This window comes from Anser cygnoides, chromosome 1 (assembly GCF_040182565.1).
Source record: "Anser cygnoides isolate HZ-2024a breed goose chromosome 1, Taihu_goose_T2T_genome, whole genome shotgun sequence".
NCBI classification, from domain to species: domain Eukaryota; kingdom Metazoa; phylum Chordata; class Aves; order Anseriformes; family Anatidae; genus Anser; species Anser cygnoides.
Window position 1 is genome coordinate 65,092,825 of NC_089873.1, and position 15,333 is coordinate 65,108,157.

The 15,333-nt window shown below is 44.2% G+C and overlaps 1 protein-coding gene across 6 annotated transcripts in view; it reads right to left on the minus strand.

Moving 5' to 3' along the window:
- WASHC1 (WASH complex subunit 1) overlaps positions 1-15,333 on the minus strand; it is a 41,858-nt gene that overhangs the window by 20,918 nt on the left and 5,607 nt on the right. For 5 of the 6 annotated variants that reach the window (XM_048057996.2, XM_048058006.2, XM_048058016.2 and 2 more), the window contains one exon: positions 9,216-9,369. In XM_048057996.2, the coding sequence (XP_047913953.1) occupies positions 9,216-9,364 (149 nt within the window). In that variant the 5' untranslated portion in view covers positions 9,365-9,369. Of the gene's footprint in view, positions 1-9,215; positions 9,370-13,211; positions 13,236-15,333 lie in introns of those variants that run through there. The other variant, XM_048057988.2, reaches the window with a different exon arrangement.

Genomic DNA, 15,333 nt, shown 5'->3' on the forward strand with positions numbered 1-15,333 from the left:
ACATTCTAGCTGGGTTTGGTGCCGAGTTACTGGCATATTATACACACGTCACTGATAATCAGAGAGGCTATTATTGCTGCACTAACACAGGGCAGAACTGCAACAGCTTTACCTTCCTTTCTACAAGGAATGTCCTGTTATGCCTCTTAGGCCCATCCAGCACATCATCTTATGCAGCTTTGATGGCAGATCTAAAATTCCTAGAAGTAAAATAAAACCAGGTATTTCCATTTTAAAATGTGTATTAATTCAGAATAAGTATTATATTCTTGGATAAATTATATAAATTATATATAATGGCACTGAGCTCAGAAGATGCTATATTACCCACATGGGGTTTCTCTTTAACACACTTTATGTCTAAATTCTTCATCCCCTCCTCTCCCTGATGGCACAGCATGGTTGATTCCCTCAGTGAAGTGATTACCTGTAGGATTTACGTGGAGGAAAAACAAGAAATCCTTCATTAGCATCTGCTGTCTCCAAAAATGCTGTTCTGTCTTAACTGTCAGTTGCATTTACACCCAAACTCTAACCTACCCCACTCTGATAAAGCCCAGTGACAGCACCACAGCTAGTCAAAAAGAAGGACCACGGAAAGTGCATTAAATCCGCCAGCCAAGTGTGAAGAACAGACCTTTGGCACTCCTGTTTCCTCCCCCAACTCCTTCCCCAGTGCACACACTCCCATTTATAGAGGAGGGATTCTGTAATACGCATTTCAAGCCACTCGGTGTTATTTTCCAGACAGTTTTCTCCACGCTGGATCCCTGATGGAAGTCATGCCTGTAAAACAAAGTGACTTGTTTGCATCTCTTCCTCCAGGGCTGACTGAGTAGACAAAACTCATCCATAGGAGGAGAAAATGATTCCAACACAGAGTGAGAGCGCGAGAGTCCAGCATCTGAAGGTGGCTGAGAAGGTAGAGCTATCGCTTTGTATACGAAAAGCGAAACATGACAATTGTGTCAGGAAGAGCGGGAGGGGGCCAATTAGGCAATATTGCCACACCCACCAGCTAAGAAACAAGGGAAAAATTTGTTTGCTGTAAGGCACACACTGATTTGTCGTTAAGATCTGCTTCTCCTTGGTTATTTCCAAAGGTGAGTAATAGTTACAGCCACCTGGAGTGTGAGGGGGAGGAAGGAATGCCTCTCTGGTTGGGGAAGTTCATAAGATCTTTTCTGAATCTCTGTTAATTACTAGCAACTTCTTGCCCTAGTAGTTTATAGAGTTATTGCTGGACAAACCTCAGCCATTGCAACTCCAGTGAAGTGGATCCAGTTCCTTCCAATCCACAGCCATCCAGAGCAACTTCAAGGAAAGGAAGCTTACTTGGCTGCACAACAGCGGAGTTTCAGAAGGCCACAAACTTTGCTGGGTTCAGTCCTGGAAAAAGTTCTCAGCGCACAAGAACTGTGGGAAGGTATCAGGGAAGCACATGAAGCACTCCCATGCTACTCAGCCATGAGCTCTCTATGCTTTAGCCTCTCACAGGCATGGCTGGGATGTCAGTCCCAATTCTGCCCTCTGGGCAGCCCTCAAGGCCCAGATACAGTCTAGACCCGAAATATTAATCAGCCATTGTCATCCCACTGACTTACTGAGGTTTCAGCACCATGGATCTTAGCAAAAACAAAGTCAGAGACACACTGTAGCACAACTTGTCCACTCCTTCCCCTGTAAAACTCATTTTCCTGCCACACCATCCCATCGCTCACACTGAACAGCAATTTCCCTCCGACCCAACTCTACTTTTAAGGCACCTCCTCACACTTACACACGAACAACACATACAATTAATATATTTGCACATCTCAATTGGGTAGAAACCCTGAAGCAACTCTGAGTAGGTGAGCCTAGAAACAAGGCCATACAGCTCTGGCTTCAGAATTAACTGAAGGCAAACATGAAAATCTGGTCCCACTGTAAAGGCTTGCATTACTTACTGGAACAAGTCTTGTTGGTGCATGGTAAGGGTGACAGATCACAGAGCACTTCCAGACCCGATAAACTTTTTGACTTCCTTCTCAAAAGGCTCTCAGCGCTCTTGCTACACGGAAAAGTCTTCTGCTTTAGGGTCCTCTTCGGCTTCCACTTCTTGAAGCAGTTAGGACAGGGGGAATTATATCTCTGTACTTTTTGTTACAGGATAGTTCATAAAAGTTTAATCCTATTTACAGCAGTTGGGGTATATGAAATGATCACCCCTCAACTTAGCCACAGCTCTGTCCTTAAACTGACTGAGCTTTAAATAATATTTGGTGAAAGAAAGCATTGCTTATCAAGATAATTACTTCTCACCTTCACAAATGGGTTTAATGTTTGCTTCTTTTGCTCTTCCTGCCACAGGTTTTATTTCCATAGATGGTTTTGAAATTGGCCTTATCTGTTTTGTAAGATAGCCTTTGAATAATAAACAATGGTAGTTATCACATGTGGCATCTCCCATGTTAAAATCATCTCTCTTAAAAATTTAGAAAGATTATGCTGAGTCATAAGGAATCTGTAGATGGTGGCAAATCCATTTTAGCCTACAGATACCTAAAAATTTGTTAAAATAAAAAGCAAATAAAATTAAGTCAGAAAGCCAGTATGATCTGCATGTGATCAGACTAAATATTTTTCCGATTAATCATTTTCTTCAAGATGCAGTTTTGCTGCATGAACAGAATCCTCACAGCAAGAAGTTCCCATGCTATCAAGTACTTTTTAATTTTAATTTTAACACATGTGAAGATTATCACAAACTTCTGGAACACCTCTTTTCAGGAAATCTATCTCCTATAGTTGTAGACAGCAACATCCCTTTTACAAATGATTAGCATTGTCCTAATTAACCCTGTAGAAGCTCAGGTGGTATCTCTCCTTGCTCATGACTGAACAAAGAAAATAAACCAAACAACAGCAAATCAAAGTTCTGCTTTAAACTACTAAAAGAGGAACCTTGCCCATCTCTGTTCTCCTTCTGTATTGTTCCTTCACCCTTTCAAGAGCAGGAATCCTACTTCTGAGTAGGAAAGATCTGACCTCCTCAGAGTCGGGAAAAAAAGAATGTAAGTTGTCAAGAGAGGAGGGAACAGATTCAGGCCTCAGGATGGGCAAGCCACAATGCATACATATCCTGCCTGTTACACTTCTGTAGTTAGCTGTATCTTACACTTCTTTCTACTTTTGAATCTCCTACATGCTTTCTCAGGGAGTCTGTCTTGTCCTGTTTTTAAGGACCAGAGAGCGAATTAGCTCATTAGAACTTGAAAATTGCTGCTCATAATTGACTTTTCTGCAATGAGGCACACAGTACAAACAAGAGACCATCCTGTCAGGGTTAAAAAAAAAAAAAAAAGCAAAACAACAAACCATATGTACCAAAGTTACTTAAGCTTCTCTTTACTGTTTGCCTTTTGTACTGCACATGCCATCTGTTTTGATCAAATTATTTTATGTTTCCATTAGACATCCTACTACCATGAAGGGCCGTGTAAGCACAGACAGAATCCTCTCAAGAGCTCTATTAAGGCTGCAATTATTGTCTGCCTCCTTATTCTAAGCAGCCTTGATACAAATTCCAGAAATGGGAGAACACTTCTCCTCCAACTTTTGCATTTTGCTTTAGTTTAATTAAAAAAACAAGCAAGGAAACCAACAAACCCAACTACTTACAGGCAATTGATATATTGACAGTTTAGCATGATTGCACCTAACCCACTCATTTTCTTCCCTGTGACTGAGGATATAGTTAAGGCACGTTTCTTTTTGTGCTCCTGGATAGCCACTTCAGCAACCCAGATACCACATTCCATCATTTTATTTTCAGTCGGAGAATCAAGCATTAAAAGCCCTCCTTCCCCAAAGAATGTTTTCTGTAGCTAATGCAAAGTCATCTCGTGCTTTGAGAAACATTTTACATTACTGCCAATACTAAGTCTCTTAGTTATTCATTAATATGTACCTCTATTTGCAGACTTGCTATTAAGTGCGACAAGCTTAAGTCTGCTTAGAGGAAGATACTGCGGGTGAAGCACTTCAATCATTCCTTTAAATTACTCATTTTAAACTATGCTGAAAGCCTTGTTAGCATAAAGAAGGCTACAGCTCTCTTATCAAGTTCAAGCTTGCCTTTCAATCTCTTAAAGCAGAACAGATTGATCATCCTCCTTTGGGGGAATGGGATTCAAAGATAAACAGACTGCTAGTGATAGGAACTGTTGTGGAAGGGCTGATGTTAGTAGACCTAGAGCAGGGGCTTAAGTTACCATCACTATATTTCAATGACAATGCCATAAAAAGCATCATGCAGAGTCAAATTCAGCATTCTGTTCTTCAAAAAGATGCGTTTAATCTCCGAGAGTCCAAAAGACACAGATTTTCGGCACTTTCTGAAATGAGCAAAAATCCTATCTTGCTAATTCTCCATCACGTTTGTTTCATTTTTACGGAATAATCTGTGAATGACTTAACACCAGTCAGTCTCCTCCTTCCTACTAGCCCAGTTTCAAGCTGACAGCTGTAACTGTGCTCCCCACCCCGCCACTCCATGGAGTTGTCAAGGCATCTGGATTGAGCCTGGGTCTCGGATCCCACAGGATTTTAAACTTAGGGATTTTAGCAGCATCTGGGAAGAGCTGTAATCTGGACTCCTGCAGAACATTCTCTATCCCTCCACTCCTCGAGCGCATTAGATGATCACTACTGCCAGCTGCCACCAGCCATGCTGACCTGACCCCCGTGTATCAACTCAAAATTTTCCTAATGGTTTTGGAACCTCTCTCAAGCTCCACCTTTACAAGCTTTCAGATTCAGCTTCCAGAGGACCACAAGAGCTAAAACAAGCGCAGGGTTTCTTATGAAGAGTATGCTACATTTACAAAAATCCACGTTACTTGGACACACATCTACAATAATAATCAACATCTGCAGGCAAAATTCCTCCGTCTCCCCCATGCTCTGTATCTCCGTATCTGCAGACCGTCCACCCACTCCTTTACCTCACCACTCCTGCTTAATCTTTCTAGCAATGAACGCCTGCTCCTACAGCCCCCGTCAAGAGAGTTATCTGAAACTAAACAAGACCTAGCATACTCTTCCAAACGGCCTCTTGGACAACGTCAAAGTACCACAAGGTGACATGCTGCTTAACAAGAGTCCTGTCACTCTCAAAGTAACTGGAGAAAACTTGATTCTTTGCCTTACAGCCAGTCTCCTGCTGGAAACTGATCTGAATGGAGGCCCATCACAATGGAGCCTGCTTGGCATGTCTCCTACTTGTAAGATCAAACCCTCACAGCCAGCAGAGGAACAAATTGAATGCAGTGTCCAAGCTAAGATGCATCCCAGAGCCACAGTGTGCTGCAAAGGACAATACGATTCATAGTGAGATTCTTCTCTGCAAATTTATACAACTGCTTAACTAATACATTTACATCAATTACATTCTTACAAAGACATTCAGTCATCAATTTCCACTGTTGATGACCTGGATTAATCACAACAATAAGTTTAAAAGAAGTGGGGGAACACCCAAACGTACCTCATGACTGAGGTTTTGTCTGCATTTTCAATTTCAGGCCAGACTGACATGCAACCATTGTCAAAGCACAGATCTCACAGAGTACTCCCTGTTTGCATCTCTGCCCTGTTCCTGTCCCAAACATCTGCTAAGGCTCTGTTGCCCATGAGAAATTTAATCTACTGGACAACTTATGGTTTGGTTATAGGCAAAGGAGACCACGACCTTGATAACAACATTCAACCCCAAGTATTCATCTTCTTGCTGCTGCTAGCACACCAAATGAGGTAACTTGGATAGGCAGTTTTCCACAATCTGTTATACAAAAGTATACAGTCCAATAATGAGCCGACATGTTACAGGTTACCACCAGCTCCTGGCAACAAAAACTCTTCAGAAACTGAGAAATCTTGAAGGGCAGGCATAGCTAACCAAGGGGCCATCTCAGAAAACCTAAACCCATCACCTATTGTAAAGTACGTTTCGCAACATCATCTCTGGAAAAAAAAAAATCCAGAGCACACGATTTTGACACATGTTCTCACCCAGAAAATGCTGGTAATTAAGAAACAAATAGATGAGACACTACTGGCTAATTGAGCGTTTAAATCGGCCATTCTGCCTACTGTAACCTGTATCTAAAGCCCTCCTTGGATGTCCAAGACTTAAAGTCATATAGATATGCCAGATTGGCTCTGTTAGAATATTTGTGTTTTAAGCAGTAATGACGTATTAAAATCTCAATAGCTGCTGGTCTTTACTGCAGCTTCCACTGCAGCTGCCTTACATGAATTCAGTTAACATACACAAGGTTGGAGCTTCCATCACGCCAAAACGCAGCCCTAGGAAGTACACACAGCCTCCTGATCTCCTCACGTACTGCGACCAGCACCAAGAGGGCTCCTAAGAGGAGCAGACTGTTAGCAGTCGATGTCTTCTGTCACTACCTGTATGCCCAGAAACCAACAGCCTGCTTAGGTCAGTGCTTTCCCTCTGCACACGTGGTGCCCTGCTGCATGGGTCCCTGCTCCCATGGGTTAGGAATATGACAGAGGGATGCAGAGCTCACTCTTAGCGATTCCAGACCACAGCCTAGGTGCGCCTCTAGCAAGGTACAGAGGAGGTTTAACTGCTCTGGGTTGTAGATCTGTTCTCCAAGGCTGTTTCCAGTGGGCCTCCTCTGGGTCTCAGCCACAGTTTACCTGTTTGTTTTTTTTTTTTTTTTTGCATCTGCACATCCCCTCAGTCTCTACAAAATAATGAACTCTGCCAAGTGCCCCATTCACCATACAACCTGCCACCGCTGAGCTTAACAGCAAGTCAGTTTGAGAGCATTTCAAAAGACGTGGCAGAAGGGCTTGGCAGAAACTTCTCGTGGGTTATTTCCCAGATCCCCCCAATGAGGGCTGTGGGCAGAGGGGTGGGGAGGAAAGAAAAGCTGCTTATCCTCTTTCACTAACCCCCTCAAATCCAAAGATGTCTTTCTCGTGTCCCCTTGTGAAGACTGAATCCACAGACGCTTCTCACCACCGCTGCTTTTGTACAGCCATTACCTGGCCCAGGCAATATTATTTCTATAACCATAAGTGTACCACAGTTGCCCTCAACTGGTTTCCAAATATATTGAATAAAAGCTCCCCTCCCTTGCACAACGGATGGACATTTTCATTTTTAAGAATTCATACTCAATTGTCATGTCAGCAACAACTCAAAGCAGAAGCCTTCATCAGCTAGCATAGAAAAAAGAATTGTTTGTGGAAAGATTCCTCTCTCCACAGGGCATAAGGGAGATTCTTTCACTCCACCTTCCACAAATTACAAACCGGCTTGCCACTCTCAAAAGCACAGTACCGACCCAATAGCTCCTATAAAACAACCTCAGAACACCTGCATCTTTGTAGAGTACTGAGGTAATGAGTTTGCCACAGTCAGCTGAGTCTGCCGTCAGGAACAAGTTTCCTCTCTGTCAACACTGCAAGCAACTGCCTGGCAGATCGGAACAGTCGGCTTCCCCAGATAAGGCAGCTCCTTCCTGGAAATGGAAGGCAGAGCTGCCTTATCTCAGGAAAGGGAAGAAAAAAGGTCACTCTTCACTAAGTGGCAAAGTTCTCACCTTGAAAGCTCTGCACCTTGGCTGGCATGGAACAACCGAGGTCACGGAACTTTTAATCAGACGCCTGCATAATTACTAAATCGTTATTAATTATATCAGAGAGGCAAGACCTCAGAGGAAAGGCAAAGCAAACAAAGAGCCCAATGAAGCCTCCTCTGTTGTTGGAAAAAATTGGTAATTAAAAGTCATGAGTGCACCGAAGAGCGAGGGAACAGCATCACAGTCACTGTTCAGGACTCAGAAGTGACTTGCATACAAAACAGCAGGCTTGCCTCCCTGGGGAAATTACAGAGAACTGCATTACAAAGCAGAGAGTACAAAAAAAAGGGGGTGGGATGGAGAGAGAACCACTCCAGCTTTATCAACAGCTTTCTATGCCCCACAGAGAGGGACAGCACTGCCAGTCTGTCCCAAGTTCGAGAGGTGCCATCCCCATGTTTCTGGCAGCTCTGGAAAGACTTTTCCCATCCTTATGCCATGAGAAGCTCCCATACTGAGAAGCACACAAAAGAATGAGGCCTTGTGTTCAGCTTAGTCCAGCCTGCACATGCCCTTGTCCAGGAGCCCTTTAGCCCTTGTACAAACTAAGATTACTCCAATGAAAAGCCTTTATTTACCTCAATGACCTGATCTCTGCTTTCATGATTACTCTTTCCCCTGAGGCTGTCTTTCAAACGATTGCTATCAAAAATTGAAGAACTTCAATCTGCCCTTAAAAAAAAACTCAAAAGAAGAAAGAACATTGTGGCCCTGCGCACGCCACAATAAATCATACTAGGCAGTCAAGATCCCTACTGAAACCAAAGCAAGCACTTTTGCTTATCAGTCTATGAGAAGATAAATGGTGAACTCCTTTTCTATACCAATGATATGACATGCTGTCTCAGGGCAGATGTCTCTGAGACATCAGAAATGGTTTCAGATGAAAAAGGTACCGCCTTAACTACCATTTGCAAGAAAACACAAGAGTCTCTCTGACCTGCTATATAGGCAGTCCTATATATCTAATCCTAATGACAACCGCATGCAAGAAGTGGCAAGCCTGGGTTGAATCCCTCAAGAGATCAGTTTAGACAGAGTATGAGACCATGTTGAGAACAGGCACTCTCATGTACTCTGCCCTCCCCACATACAACAACAGAAGCACAAAACACAAGAAGCCCAAAGAGAACAGTTTACAATTCCAGAGATCAGACCAGAGACATTTTCTATTCCACTGCTCCAAGTACTAGGACTTGAAAAGACAGATATTCAAGCTCCTCTAAATAAAAAAAGTCTCCCATTTAAAACATGAGCAAGAAGGAATCAAAGATAACCGCAGAAGCAGCAATGTAATTTATGGGAATCTACAACTGAATTAAAATCTACTAACAACCAACTTCTTCTAAACAGCAGCCATTTGATTATGCTCAATTTTGAAGGTACCTGAATCATAGAAACTTTTATTGAAGTGCATCTGGTCCTTCTTTATGCCTTTTCTGAAATTCCGCTGCTTGCCAGTGCAATTCCCTTTCACTGCATCAGCCTTGTCATGGGAATCCATTTTCAGCCGCTGAATGCTAAGCCCCAAACCCCCGTGTGAAAGAACTGTACCTGTTGAAAATATCGCCTGACACCTTCTGCAGGTACTGAAGTGCATCAGCCACCTGCTGAACAGCCTCCTCCCTGCGCAAGTCCGGCTGGATCAGGGGCACGGAGTACGTCTGTCCTTCCAGAAAGTGCTTCTGGGCTACCGTAGTCATTGTGCCTAAAGGAAAGAGCAAGAAGGTCATTACAGTACACACACCTCCACTGTATCACAGCCTATATTCAGGGACTTCATCCTCTGCTCCCTGAACTATTTTAGGAAATGCTTACAAGTGAATTAGTGAGCTGAAGAGGAAAGCCCACACTAAGGTTGACATACTGGATTTTTTAATTATTTTTTTAAAGAAATCTAACACAGCTACAGTAGAAGTGGGAGTCTTTTGCTTGCCTGAATGGATCTTGGGAGCCACCGTTTTATTTTTAGTGTGATAATTAACAAATCTCTGCTCAGTATTATGCTGAAAACAAACGCCACACTTTGGAGCAAAGTCAGTTCAGTCTGGCGACGGGATTCATCACAAATAGCCCTGTCCACTCCTCCCATCCTCGCACTGTCAGTGGATATGTTTCAGGTCATTCAACCCCATTAGCAAAATGCAGTATTTCATTTTACACTTCTGCTCCAAGAAACACAACCGCTGCTCCCTTCCAAGAACAGCAGCTAAAAGAATTACAGGGCATGCATGTGCACACACGCCCTTGCTCCAAGTAGGTTAATGAGACTTCTTCCATTCTGAGGCTCCCAGGAGCAGCTCATTGCTCCTGGTGACCGGCTTGTTCCTTTGTAACCACCTTCAAAGAAGCCTCCTCATTTCAGGATCCTTTCACATATAAAACCTAAGCAGTCACTGAAATCTTTCCGTTGCCTTCAACACACACACCAGAGCAGTACGTGCGCTCCCTGATGCAGCTGGGCCAAGAGCACTGCTCCACAAGGCAGTCAGGAAAAGGCTGCGTGTCATCCTTGTTTCCGTCCTCATGGCTTTGCTTATACCTCCCTCAGCTGTGACCCCAGAGCCTGCCTCTCATGCTTTTTCACAGGAATAACAAAACGTTCCTGGGACACAGAGGAGGGTATAGGAAAGAAATGTGTTTCTCTGAGCATATTAGAAAGTGCAAGCTCACAAAAACGTATGTTTGGACAGCCTGATCTAACAAACAGGGTAGAGTGCCCATACATTCTTCTGACTGAAGCTTTGCCATCAGACCGACACAAATCCTTTCAAACTTGTTATCTTTGCATGTCTTGCTCACTCAGACTGTAAAAAAAACCCACAGTCTGCAGCTGCTCATTATGGGGTTTCATCATGCAGGGTGCTGTACATCAGTACGGGAAAATATTCATTAAGCTGAATACAAACAAAGCAAAGCAAGATCAGAAAGTAAGGTATGAGAAATGGGCAGATCTATCTCACGGTGCAACACGTCCCCCCTTGTGGCATTGGAGGGTCACAGGCACTAGTCCAGGGCACACTGTGGTGTGCAAACAGCAGGGATCACAGCACCGCCAGTAATGACAGAGGAAGGCTTTCCCCCTTCCCCAGGGAGGGCACGAAGAGCGGGCTAGGAGACACAGAAACACAAGCTATACCGGAGGAATTCACAAAACAAGAGCCTGAAGAGATAGTTACAGCATAACCCAGCAGTTTAACAGGTGAAAATTATAGGGGTCTTTGCACATTCTTTAATTTCCCTGTCTCGCTTCACAAAAGGAACAACTATCAGGTTAGACTTGCCTGCAGCCACCCCTGCACATTCATGCAGCACCATTCACCCTCTGACTTTGTCCTTTCTGATCCTACCGCAGCAGATGAGGAAAGACTACCTGTAAATGTGGTGCGGGTCATTTCTGTTTGTTTTTCATTAAAAAAGAATCATCCGAAGGGGAAAAAAATGAGGAAAGCTAGGAGCCTTTCCACAGATAACATTTGCAAAATGAAGCCCAGCCATCCAAAGCCCTGGCGCTGCTGCAGGAAGCCTAGACCCATTCTGTTTCCCTTCATGCATCGCTGGCAGCCAGGCTCTGAATCCATACTCTTTAGCGGCAATGTTTGCACACTGATTAGACTTCTCGACTGCGCCTATTCAGCAGACGGGAAATTATTATTTTGATTTGCAAAGCATACAAGTTAATCTGAGAAGGAGGACAGCTAATTCTGGGACGGCATTTTTTGATCTGCTGACCAGAACCAAGCCTGAATCCTTTTGCTTTCAAATCTGTTCTGGGACTGGCCAAGTGGAACAAAGAGGCAGGCTGACACAGCGAGCGTGCAGTTACTAGACACTTTGGCTTCGGCAGCAAAACAAGGCTATGATCCGTTCTGTCACCGGTCACAACGCATTCGTTGCATCAATACTGCTGATTTTTGGGATGCCTGTTTTAAACTCAGATCGGTTCAACGACCCAGCTTACTGCAGCTGGATAAACTGCTGTAATTGCCCAGTCACCAGGCTGGGTGGGAAGCAGGGGTGAGAAGGGGACTTCTTAAACTTCCTTGACTAGCAGAACCATGGCATCCTGCCGTACAGGATGACAAGGGCAAGCATTTCACCCCTGGGGCCAGATGAGGTTACCCGGCCCAGTATCATTTCCCAGATTCTCACCAATCCTTGGTCTTCCAGTGACTGCTCTGAAGCCAAGCGCCAGTCAGCAGCCAACTGACAGATGCTCGTCCTCAGAAGCAGCACTCCCCTAGCCCCCACCAAGCCGTTTCTCTCCTGGCACTCAGAAGCCACAGACTGTTCTTCAGGTCCCAGAGCTCCCTTGCAGAGAAACAAACACGCTCTCGTGGGGCAAAGCAGGAAAAACCCTGGGTGTTCCTGTCACAGTTTGGCTCTCAGTAAACTTCAGCTTCACAGGTTCTCAGCACAGCCTCTCACATGAGCTCCAGATTCTCACCTTTCCTAAAAAAAAACACACACTAGAGAGATGTGGCAGACTCTGTGGGAACTGCTGTCAGAGACAAGAGACTATTCTTTCTGTGCAGGGTAACAAATTAAGAGATTTAAAGCAAGAAAGAGCAAAACAGCAACAGCCTTCTAAATGACCAGAAGGGCAGAATCCTGTGGTACAGATGTTATTTATTACTGTTTGCAGTCAAACCAACTGGGGAGGCAAGCCAGTTTTACAAGCACTTGGAGTAAAGGACTGACCGTGTGCTTAGAATAAAAGTGGGATTGCTTCCTCCAACAGAAAGAACTTGCAGGAACAAGAAAGAATTTAAGGGGAAAGATTCAAAGTATTACCAGCCGAAGTCAGGAAGGAAAGCAAAGACCAAGTGTCACTCAGCAAGACTGACTCTTCCTTTATCTCAGCCTTCAGCCCACGGAGAAGGAAGCAGCCAATTTCCTCACCGCGCTCGCGCTCCGTTATCAGAATTAGGCGTTACATAAAAACAAAGGGCTGCAGATTAGAAATAGCTCAACTTCCCACCCTGCCCAATGAATATGCCAAGCCTTCGCTTAACATACACACCATATCTTACACCTGGAAGCATCTTCCAAAGCTGGTTTCAGTATCACTCCTGAATCTTAAAGAGGGAGCTAGCATGTGTTAGCAGAAAGCACTGCATCCTGGAATTAGGAAGGCAGAACAACATGAAACACTGATGCTATAGTCAGAAATGGGCATATAAAACCCCAAAGTGAGCATGATTCAGAAAAGCAGATGTCAGATCACCCAAGAGATTTAATCATTAGTGGTACGACCACCTGTGGGTCACACAAAGCACAACAAACAGCAAGAAGGCACTTCTTTTTTGTGTGTGTGATCAAAGAGGCTCTGGAGAAGAGCTGCAGTATCTTGGGGCTCTAGTCACTTCTTATTCAATTATTTTTCCTATGTCAAGTTCCATGATCAAGACAAATGTGTTCTGGTGTTATATAATAACCTCATTTGCCTTATTAAGTTGCAAAGGAAGAGAAAAGGGTTGTTTTCTCACTGCACCATCTGCTTACGTGCTCCCGATTTGGAAGTTCTGACTAGAGCCAGGGATTGCTCACATTTGCACTTCTGCCTGAAGCTGTCCATGCCTTTAACCTCAAGTAAGCTGTGATAAAGCTGGTCAGGGCTGCTGGCTGTCCTCTGTGCTCAAAGCTGGTCTCTCCTTCTTGGTTCCAGCATTCACACTAGCAAAAGGAAACACAGCATCATTCCCCCACAGACTGTCTCACCTCTCCAAGAAAACTTACACCAGCATAGGTAAGGGCTGAGCATTCCAGGTACCAGCAACCAGTCATACTGTTCAACCACCGCAGCCAAATCTAATACTCCGATGGCTACACAGATTTGCAGCTCTCTGAAGCCGGGGAAGGAAGCATACAATTCACTGCTCTAAGCACAGAAATACTCCCCCTGCTTTGCTAACCTCTTGCATTACCTCCCCCTGGACCTAACAATAAAATTCTGTATGTTGTGGCTAAGCCCAAGATAATTTGTTACAGAGCAAACAGAGTCTATAAAAGAAAGAAAACTCCTCCAAGTTCTTTAGAAAGAAATACTCTGTGGAGGACCATTCTCTGAGATGATTATCTGCAAACAAAAAAAAAACACCTCACAATCTTATAAAACCTTAATTTTTCAAGGGAACATAGACAGAGGCAAGTATTAATAATTCGGCTCTCCTCAGCACAGGCAGAGACTGTAAAGCTACATACAAGCACTTACCAGATGCACACTTAGCAGTGAAAATAAAGAGAATAAAAGCAAGCCACCAACAATACTTGCTTCCTTAACGTGCTCCAAGGGGTCAGGGGAAGAATAGCACTTAAATACTCTGGAAAAAAACCTAAAAAATCAGTGTGTGTTCTTCAAAGATACAAGAGCTGTTTCAGCAATTACTGTGCTGCTGCTTCTATCGCTGCACTGGAAAGGCGGCACGAACTAACAGCCTTTAATTCCTGCGTGCGGTAGCAGCTCCGAGAAGAACTGAGAGGCTCTCTCCAGCCCTATGCTTCTCCTTTGGAGGGCGCTAATAAAAGATCAGTGACCGCCTGCAAGGACACAGAGACCATCAGGATGCAGTAAAGCACGAGTCGGCACACCTCCACCACATGCCACTGCACCACCACCAGGATGGCTCCATGTTGGGAATAACCCATAGTTTATTTATGACTTGGTCTAAGATTAAACACCCAGAAGATGGAGTAGAGACAGGCTTCGGGCAGAGCTTATCGCAGTGCTGTCGCCTTTGGCAGAGGAAAGCCATGCCTGCAACTTTGTTCAGGGTGAGATGTCAGCCCCAGTTACTCACTGACATTAATTTCTTACACAGTGCTTTCAATCGAGTGTACCTGGACAAATGTCGTCCCACCCCGGCTGACAACAGACTGCAGTTATTCTTACCTTCATCTGCTCTAACCCAGCGCATATCAGCTCATGGCTCTCAATACCCCACGCAGATTTCAGTGCTCACAGAGCTCCCAGCAGCTACAGTGTCTGCTGCATGTCTCATCACGAACTTCTACTACTGATCCCTTACGCTGTGGCAGACTGTAGTACTGCAGTGTACTTATACTACTACATCACCCGCATTTTCTACTTTCTGTACAGGCTTCCCATGGAATTTCAAATCATGAACAAATCTGCTGGTATATTCAAGCTAAACCTTGGCTGTAACAGAAGCTTGCCAACCTAAAAAAAAGTATCATAATGAACTCCTCCAAGGGGAAAAAAAGAAAAAAAAATAATTAAAGAGAACTGGATCACCTTCCCCTCTGCAGATAAAGCACATTCCTGTTATTTTACCTGCTGTAAAACCATGGTACTGTATTAAAACAAAAATCTTAAAGTGCTACAAAGCATGTCATTGCATATGCTCCTCCTGAGCATATGGACAGAATAAGGAGATCTGTGCACCGCACTCACAGACACACAGCTCTTGTGATAAGGACAGCACAAGAGCCTAGGTGCAAGCCCTCTTCTACTGAGCAGCAAGTGACCGTTCTGCCCCGTGGTGGCATTAACTGCAGGACGTGAAATCTAGTCCTCCAGCACAGCGGAGGGCAGATAACTAAGTGGTCCTGGGTAGGAGAGCAGGAGGTATTTCCAGCAGTGAGGTGAGAGTTTCACCACAGTCCCCGTGTTAAGTCAACATTACTTATTTTTTTTGGGGGGGGGGGGGGA